The sequence below is a fragment of the Sinocyclocheilus grahami genome, unplaced genomic scaffold (genome assembly GCF_001515645.1).
Source record: "Sinocyclocheilus grahami isolate Dianchi unplaced genomic scaffold, SAMN03320097.WGS_v1.1 scaffold25.1, whole genome shotgun sequence".
In the NCBI taxonomy this organism is placed as follows: Eukaryota; Metazoa; Chordata; class Actinopteri; order Cypriniformes; family Cyprinidae; genus Sinocyclocheilus; species Sinocyclocheilus grahami.
In genome coordinates this window covers 5,178,088-5,188,005 of record NW_015505204.1, presented here as the reverse complement: position 1 = coordinate 5,188,005, position 9,918 = coordinate 5,178,088, and the positions used below count along the sequence as shown (strand labels likewise).

The 9,918-nt window shown below is 35.1% G+C and overlaps 1 protein-coding gene across 1 annotated transcript in view; it reads left to right on the top strand.

Annotated features, from left to right (window-relative positions):
* The first annotated feature begins 4,290 nt into the window (after positions 1–4,290).
* LOC107564761 (lanC-like protein 1) overlaps positions 4,291–9,918 on the top strand; it is a 9,719-nt gene continuing 4,091 nt past the window's right edge. Inside the window, exons 1-7 of the mRNA XM_016249917.1 lie at positions 4,291–4,371; positions 4,964–5,063; positions 5,253–5,370; positions 6,029–6,236; positions 7,898–8,045; positions 9,105–9,251; positions 9,354–9,536. Of these exons, the coding sequence (XP_016105403.1) occupies positions 4,977–5,063; positions 5,253–5,370; positions 6,029–6,236; positions 7,898–8,045; positions 9,105–9,251; positions 9,354–9,536 (891 nt within the window). The 5' untranslated portion in view covers positions 4,291–4,371; positions 4,964–4,976. The remainder of the gene's footprint in view (positions 4,372–4,963; positions 5,064–5,252; positions 5,371–6,028; positions 6,237–7,897; positions 8,046–9,104; positions 9,252–9,353; positions 9,537–9,918) is intronic.

The window sequence follows — 9,918 nt, the reverse complement described above, 5'->3', positions numbered from 1 at the left end:
TTCTTACTAGTTGAAATTCCAATTTCACATATCAGAAATACAATTCGTACTAGTAAAAACCTTTATTTTTGATATCGATTTTATTAATATGGAAGATATAGAGTGAATGCGCTCTGACTCATAACACTCGCGCACGTGGAAGAAAAGGGACACTCCAGATCACATAATTCAGTGGATAATTAATAGAAATTATATTGAGAACTTGTGAGAATAAACCTGTTCTCAGATACCAAAGATAACAAAAACTCCTCATCCACTCTCTTCTCTCTCTGGATACTCTTCTTCTGTGTTACAGTAGTTTAAACTGGGTTTCGAAACAGCGCCACCACTCTTGCCTTTTTGTACAACAGTAGCTGCTCCGGGCACATGATGTAATGCTCAAATCTTATTGGACGGCCCGTGTTTTCGCTTTGCGAAACTGAAAAGATTCGTCTGACTGGTTTTAAAAAAAGAAGAAACATTCGCATTTTCGGTGCACGAATGTTCACGGTCTATGTGGAAGCATCCATAGGAATCTTGTTTTATTCCAGCACGTCATCGCATCCGATATTCGTTTCGCTTTTTCGCGCTCAGTGTGGAAAGGCCTTTACTCGTTATTTTTGTTTTCTTTGCACACAAAAAAATTCTCGTAGCTTTGAAAAATTACGGTTGAACCACTGATGTCACATGGACAGTTTTAACGATGTCCTTACTACATTTCTGTGCCTGGGAACATTTCAGTTGCGTTGCTATCTATGGAGGGTCAGAAAGCTCTCGAATTTCATAAAAAATATCTTAATTTGTGTTCCAAAGATGTTTTATTTTATTTTTGCTTTATTTCAATTCCAAAAATGCAGATGCGTCATCTTGCCTCACAATTATGAACTGTAGTGAAATTTACTGTAATAAGTAGAGTTTGTCAGGCTGATTGTTTTGCAATGGAATATTTTATATTTTATACAGGTGAAATGATTAAAATTGAGAATTAAAATTCAAATGTGAAAAGTTTAATGACCGGTCGTAATCATAATCATCTCAAAAGATCTTTGATTTGTCTTATAACAATCTTAGAATTGTCTTTGTTCTTTAAAAAAAAAAAAAATTATAACTGTATTCAGAATGATTTGTAATTCCACTCACTTAACAACCAAGTGGACATACACTGGAGAAAAGTCAGATTTTCATCCTCTTAATGTAATTCATGTCTAGCTCTCAAATCCAAATCCTTTGTTTGAAGGGACACACACTTAGGGCTTTTCAAAACACTTAATATTCATCTCCAAGTGCGTCTATTGGATATTTAAAACTTTTCTGAGTGGTGAGAGACAGGGATTATATACCTGTGCAATTACCTCTTAGATCTAGCCATTGTTCCCAAACTGCACAGTAATTATTCAGGTGATTGCCACCAGAGAAAAGCCATTGTTCAGACTACAAATTCCATACAGCATAGTCATTCACAGTGCTGAAGTTAGCCAATGACACCAACAGTAATCATCCTGTACATATTCAAGCATAATGACCACCCACAAGCTCAAACAACGACACCGTAATCACAAACATAACTAAACTATTCTTTGTTAAACCCACGTGCCGTATTGTAGGTCGTTACGCACAAAGAACGGGGCTGAACTTTGTCCTTTGAGGGTTAGTAAAGAATAGAGAAGAGATCAGTATTCAGACTGAGTTCCTGCCATGCTTCTATTAAGTAGGAGAGTGGCAGACTGATTATCCACATTGTTGGCAGTGGTGGGAGTGGACTGTACTGGGCCATTTTTGTATTAACGTTCTGATCAAATTTTCATAACTCAATTTGGTGGAGGTTTGGATGTTGAGGATTGAGCACATCGGGAAAGCTCTCTAGTGCCTTTGCCCATGTAATGCGCCGGTCGCGTGACATTGTCGGTGACAATATTGTGAGTTTTTTGTACTTATGCTGCTCATATACTTAGTATATACTTGATTGCCCAGAAGTAAATGTTGTTGCTCAGATGTTGCTCTTTATAGCTTATGAGAACGACGGTTATGAAGTTATAGTCCAAAAAATCAAATTTTTATCATATTGTACTTTTAGGCAAAGATTTAAAAATTGCATGGGTTTTTGTTGGTTTTCATATTTGACTTTTATGGGTTCTATAGTATGATAGGAGAAGAGGGAAAAAGCATGCATTTTATTCAAAGGCCCAAACTTTAATAATAATAATATAATAAAATAGCAGACTAATTACATAAAATGCATATAAATATCAGTTGTCACTTATGATATTTAAATGCTTAGTTTTATGATCAAAGCTCTGTAGTTTTTTTTTTTTATTGTAGGGGCAAAGCATATAATGGAATGCAATACAATGATGATTGGGAGATGGAAAAAATACATTCCTCACAATGATCATATATGATTCTCACATTTTAACATGATTTTTCAAAAAAATTATGTATGGCTAGTAAAGTAAACCTAAGTTGCTTCAGTCCAGTAAATGTTCATTTTGAAATATTACTAGCAATATAAAAGTTATGTAATTGAGATATTTAACAGATCTCACTTGTTCTTTTCTCGTTCCTACAGGTTAATTAAGAAAAAGTGGATCACATTACATTAAAGGACCACATGGAGATTTTGCAGTAGAAAAATATAAACATTGTAAAAATCATGCTGCATGCATGATGGAAAACATTGTTTATTGTCAGCTCTATATGCTTCGCCATCATTTAATGATCAAGTGACCTGTCAAGTAAAAGCACTGAGGATATTCCACATCTAAAGCTTCTTATTGACAGAAAGACACGTCACCTTTATTTGTATAGCGCTTTTAACAATACAGATTGTGTCAAAGCAGCTTTACACTATTAAATAGGAAAAATAATGTGTAATAATGCAAAACAGTAAAAAAAAAAAAAGGTGTGCAAAATTTTCTCTTTAAGGTTGCATTCACATCTGATTTTTTTTTTTGGGGGGGGCTGCCGTATTTGAGACATTCAAACACTAACAATTATTTAGATGTATTCAATGAGTTTTAAAAATCAAAGAACTGGAAAGGTCATAGAAAGTTTGGATAACATGAAACATGCATATGTTTTCTTGAGTCAGATGCATTACTGAACATCAGTCTATCAGAGCTTCATCGCTATGGCAACAATACTGAAATCCAACTTAAACTTACAGTTATTATTATTCTTCTGAGACTAACATTTCTGACTCTAACTCCTCCTAGAGCTTTAACTCTACAAACTCCAAACTCAGCCCAGATCTTCAGACTGATCTGACTCGAGTTGCTATATCTTTTCTAACTGATCAGACTTACGATTTTCAAATGAAGATTAAAAATCATAAAAATTCCATAGACTTACATTGACGGAATGTTCAAATGAGCCAAGACTATTCAAACTCCAGCTGTAAAAATTCTATCTATCTATCTATCTATCTATCTATCTATCTATCTATCTATCTATCTATCTATCTATCTATCTATCTATCTATCTTTATAGCAACACTCTAGCAACTAGCCAAATCAACCTAGCAACCACCCTCAGTACCCTAGCAACCACATAGCAACACCCTAGCAACCACTCCGGGTACCCTAGCAACCAGATAGCAACACCATAGCAACCACCCCAGGTACCTTAGCAACCGTATAGCTACTCCCTAGCAACCGCCCCAGGTACCCTGGCAACCGCCTTAGCAACCACCCCAAGTACCCTAGCAACCGCTTAGCAACACCCTACCAACCACCACAGTTAGCCTAGCAACCGTCATAGCAACCATTTCAAGTACCATTGCAACCACCTAGAATACCCTAGCAATCACTCTGAGGTCCTTATCTATCTATCTGTCTATCTATCTCTGACAGATTGTATTGCCTTCAAAACATTCCAATTTTAAGCTTACTTTAAACGTCAAACTATTTCAGACTTAAAACCACCCAACTTAAAACTTTTTTTAAACTTTTTGAAACTTTCTGGTCCAGACCTTTCTCAAGCCAGCTTAAAGTTTGTGTTGATAAACTTTTTTTTTTTATCTAGTCTCGGTTGTTATTCTTAAATATTTTCCATTCTTCTTAAATTCGCATTGAGAATCAGAGTCATAATATAAGTTAAAATAACATATATTATTAATACATTTTTAAGTTTAACCTTGGTTTTACCACTTGTTGCAATTTAAAAAAAAATCCTAAATTGGGGGGGGGGTTAGAAAATGTAGAGGAAATGTTTCTGATCCAAGCTACCTGATGATGGCAGTAATGCACTATTAAGTGTGGTTGCCAGTAAAAGAAAGAAGAAGAAGAAGAAAACTAACGAAGCGGAAGAAGAACCGCCTCAACACTAGATGGCGGCAGTGAGTCGTTCACAAACAGACCGTCCTGCGATGAGACGAGAAGTGCAGCACTAACAGCGGTATGTTCTTTGTTATAAATAATAAACGTTTTTTTTTTAGTTATTTAGCATTATTTGCGTTTGACTAGAAACACGTACTGCAGATTTATAAGCTATATATTTGTATTATGTGCATTTGACACAAGTTAGCATCTTATCGCAAGACGGTGCAGGACGGGGCTTGTGTTCCTTAATTTCTCCAAACATTATTCACAAATAAATTGTTTGCAGATTTATAAAACACCTAAGTATAGACAGAATAGTCACCATTTTACTAGTGTGTAACGTAACGGGACATTGGGCCTGTGCGTATTCATGCGAGAGGCTTACGAATGCCCAAAATGTTCAGTTCAGTGCTCAAATGATTCCCTGAACGTTAGATTCGAGCATTCGAACGCACCTATCATGATCAAATGTTCGAATTTAACATTAAAATGCTCCTCTGATTCCCAAGATGTTAGAAAACGCATGTGGTAGTCCAAACGACAATATTCTTACAATATTCTAATGTGCCTATGGCCTAAATGAGAAAAAAAACAAGTACAACCAGTATGTATTGCATCTGTTCTCTGCAGCTTTATAATCTCCTCTTGTGTTGTGCGCTTCATTTCAGGTCACTCTGAAAAATGTCTGAACCACGAGCTTTTAAGAATCCCTACCCAGATTACACTGGGCCTGGATGTGCACAAGACTTTTTTGACATGCAGGGAAATGTGAGTGATTCCAAAACATGACATGGGATCCCTTTTTGTAGTTTACAAATAATATGCTATGCTTAGACATTATTGGAGTACCGTAGTATATGGATATAATAAACATTCATTACCTTCACTGAATTACATTGTGCTTTCATACTTGTATTCATCGTCACATCTTATTTATGAATTTTTTGCTCTGAGCAGTTGACCCAGCATTTTGCCAGCTGTATAAGCAGCAAGATCAGTGAGCTTCTGGCGGTCATGGAGAATGGACTGAAGAACGCTGACCCCAGAGACTGTACTGGCTACACTGGCTGGGCAGGTGAGAATGCACACATAGGTTTATTAAAAGTTGAAACTGAATTAATGCAAATTCTGGTAAACTGTGTATGGCAAAGCGTCATTAAAATCAGCCTCTGTAGATGGGTTTGCTTAAAGGGATAGTCATAATTTACTCACCCTCATGTCATTTCAAACCTGTATGCATGTTTTTTTTCTTTCTGCTGAACACAAAAGAAGATATTTTGAAGGATGTTGATAACATGAACATGAGTAGTATAAATGTAGTAATGATATTTTTTTTTACTGTGCATCCCTTAAAGGGATAGCACACCCTTTCTTCTTTCTTTCTGTCTTTTGATGAACAAAAAATAAGATATTTTAAAGAATGTTGATAACTAAACAGTTTCATTTCCCTTTGACTTCCGTTGTATTTTTGTCCATACAATTGAAGTGATTGGGAAATGAAACTGTTTACTTACCAACATTCTTTGAAATATCTTATTTTTTTGTTCAGCAAAAGAAAGTAAGTCATACTGGGCGAGTAAATGATGACAGAATTTTCATTTTTGTGTGTACTATCCCTTTAAGGGATGCACAGTAAAAATTATTATTATTACGTTTATACTACTTATGTTCATGGTTGAATGTCATAAAACTACTTCGCCCGCATTGCTAAGACCCTCCTCCCCCAACTGCAGGCATTGCCCTGCTCTACCTGCATCTCCACAGCATCTTTGGAGACTTCTCTTTCCTCCAGAAGGCTCTGGACTATGTCAGCCACAGTCTGAGGAGTTTAACCCAGCGCTGGGTGACCTTCCTGTGTGGGGATGCAGGGCCGCTGGCTGTTGCTGCGGTGGTCTATCATCGACTCCAGAAACCTCATGAGGCTGAGGAGTGTGTGAACAGGTATGATGCTGTTTGACCCTGCTCCACCTCCATCTTTTTGTATGCTGAGTCAGTGACATCACTCTTATCTAAATATATAATCAAATTAAAATGAATTATATAATTTTTGTCTGGTACTAAGTTATTCAAAGATATTCAAAAATTTAAGGAAAAAAAAATATATATAAGCCTTTATTTAATCATGGCTTAAATATTAAAAGCAAGTATCAAATGTCCATACATCAGCCGACTGTTTTTGTTGTTCACACGCTGATGAAGGCTCATTACCCGCAACACGTTGGTGTATGGACTTTTGGTACTTGCTTTTAATATTTAAGTCATGATTAAATAAAGGATTTTTTTCCCTTAAATTTTCAAGTGCCTTGGTTTGATATGTTTTTCAAGAGTTGAACTATCCCACACCCAAAGAGTACCGACTCTACCGAGATATGGATTTTACTCCCTGTGCAGCACTTTTATGCATCTTTTGCTTATTCAAAAATATATTAAATGAGGGACAATGATTTTAATACATTTTTAAGGATTTAATGGTTATTTTTAATAAATGCACGTGTGTGTGTGTGTGTAATTTTTTAAAATCAGTATATGTCTTATTAAAAGACTACAATTCTTTAAACAAATAATAAAAAGATTAGCAGTGAAGCATTTATTTGTTTTAAATAATAATAAAAGTCATACTTGTAATGCCAAGGCAATGCCATTTTAGATTTATAGGAAAAGAAAACTGCAAGACAAAGTCAGAAGACCCTTGTAGACCTGTAGAAAAATAATAATAAAAAAAAATACCTATATATATACACACACAGTATCTCACAGATTACTGACATTTTCACTTAGGGGTGTACTCACAAATTTGTACTGTTATACAAGCTGTGCACTCACTACTTCACATTGTAGCAAAGTGTCATTTCTTCAGTGTTGTCACATGAAAATATATAATAAAATATTTACAAATATGTGAGGGGTGTACTCACTTCTGTGAGATACTGTATATATACACACACAAATACACTTCTGTTTGTCACTGACCCATGTAAAGTTGATTACTATGGGGAATTTAGATTTATTATTATTATTATTATTATTTAAATCATGTAGGAAAATTAAATATCATTTTTCATCCAAAAATAGAAATTATGGAACAACTATCGTAATGTAGTGTTTGTTGTCGGCTGTCCACATTGAATCTAATTTATTTTGGATTGCTGGCTTGTTTAGGACTTATAACTACCTGTTTGTCACTGACCCATGTAAAGTTGATTACTATGGGGAATTTAGATTTATTATTATTATTATTATTATTATTATTTAAATCATGTAGGAAAATTAAATATCATTTTTCATCCAAAAATAGAAATTATGGAACAACTATCGTAATGTAGTGTTTGTTGTCGGCTGTCCACATTGAATCTAATTTATGTTGGATTGCTGGCTTGTTTAGGACTTATAACTACTTTAATGAAATTGCGCTGGAATTCTCCCAAGAGCTGGTGTTCATTAGAAATCTCATACTAAGATTCCAGAACGAGGGTGAAATGTGCAAGATTTCTTGATCTGTAGGGCAGCTCAGCACTTTCTGTTTCCTGTTTCTCTTTCTCAGTTTTGACAGGGTTTCATTCCCATGGGAACTTATTGTGATCTATTTACTTGAATGTTTCCAGGCTGTTGCATTTTCACCAGTCAGTAGTGCAGGGGAATGGCAGGCTTCCTGATGAGCTGCTCTATGGCAGAGTGGGCTACCTTTACTCCCTCATCTTCATTAACCAGCAATTTCAGCAGGAGAAGATCCCCATTCAATACATTCAACAGGTCAGTCACTATTCATTTGGCCTCAGACCTGACCAAAAGCACATGACCTCGTATTGTAACAGGATACATGACTAGAATGAGTTACATATGATGAAGAATATATGTTGCACTTAACATGATCAAAATCTACCCTTTCTAAATGCCCCTGGTCTTATTGAAAAAAAAGAGTTTCTCATTAAAATGTAATATATTTCTCAGTCTCTGAAATTGCTTCTGTCATGTGCTGATGTTACTAAGAACATGCAGACAGAGAAAAATAATATATCCAAAATATTTGTTTATATACAAAAATAAAAGATAATATTGTAGTCCAACCTTCATAATCCAATCCCAATGGAAAAAACTAAGCCATACATTATTTCTACTGTTAAATTTTATTTTTATTTTTTCAATGACTGGTAATGAAATATAGAAAGCAGGCCAGATGACTAGTATACACCATTCAAACTTTGGTGCCAGTGATATTTTTTGATAGAAATGAATGCTTCTATTCAGCAAGGAATACAATGTATCCAAATTTAAAAGTGATAGTAAAACATAATGATACAAAAGTTTCAAATAAATCTTTTGAAGTTTACATTGATAATAATTAGAAATGTTTCTTGAGCACCAAATCAGCATATTCAAATAATTTCTGAAGGATCATGTGACACTGAAGACTAAAGTAGTGATGCTGAATTTAGCTTTTCATCACAGGAATAAATTACATTTTGAAATATATTCAAATAGAAGACATTTTAAATTGTAATAATATTTCGCAATATTACTATTTTTTTACTGTTTACTTTAAAAATAATTTAAAATGTACAGTCACCAAACTTTTGAATGAGGTTATATATTTTGGAACTGACAATTGACAGTTAACATATAAATGTCTGACAGTTTCTAAATATTGGCCAGTTAACATTCCTTAATATATAAATAAGGCCATACATCATTTTAATATATAATATTTTATACATATTTAGAAATATGTCACTTTATGGAAATTAAATGCATTGGGAAAGCACATGTTTTGCCTTTGATTCGCTATTTGACCTGATCATGCGTTTATTTCAGATCTGTGATGCAGTGCTGGATTCCGGACAGAATCTGTCTCAGAAGAACAAGATCCAGGAGCAAACCCCTCTCATGTATGAGTGGTATCAGGAGGAGTATGTGGGTGCCGCTCATGGCCTGGCAGGGATCTACTACTACCTGATGCAGGTGAACTCAATCACTCACTATACCTTATTGATTGAGAAAGCAACAAATATAGGGAAATAACTTTACCACTGTGGCTGAAGCAAGCAATCTTTCCCCCCATAGCCTGGCTTTGTGGTTGGCGAGGACCGAGTTTACCATCTAGTCAAACCCAGTGTGAACTACATGTGTCAGCTAAGGTTTCCATCAGGCAATTACCCACCGTGGGTTGGAGATTCTCGGGATCTTCTGGTGCACTGGTGTCACGGCTCTCCTGGAGTGATCTACATGTTGATACAGGCTTTTAAGGTACAAATCTGCACATCAGGTCGTAATAACATCTTAAATTGTCTGTTTATATCAATAGATAGAGATCGATTGATCTCTATGCACACTACTGTTCAAAAGTTTGGGGTCAGTAAGATTTTTAGTTTTTGAATGAAGACACTTATGCTCACCAAGACTACATGTATTTGATTTTTTAAAAAAATCAAGTAAAAAGAGTAATATTGTGAATTACATTTATTACAATTTTTAACTGTTTTCTATTTTATATATTTAAAAATGTAATTAATTCCTGTGATGACAAAGCTGAATTTCCATGAGCCCTTAAAGGGTTAGTTCACCCAAAAATGAAAAATTAGCCCATAAATTACTCCCCCCCCCCCCCCCAACTCCCCCAAAGCGTAAA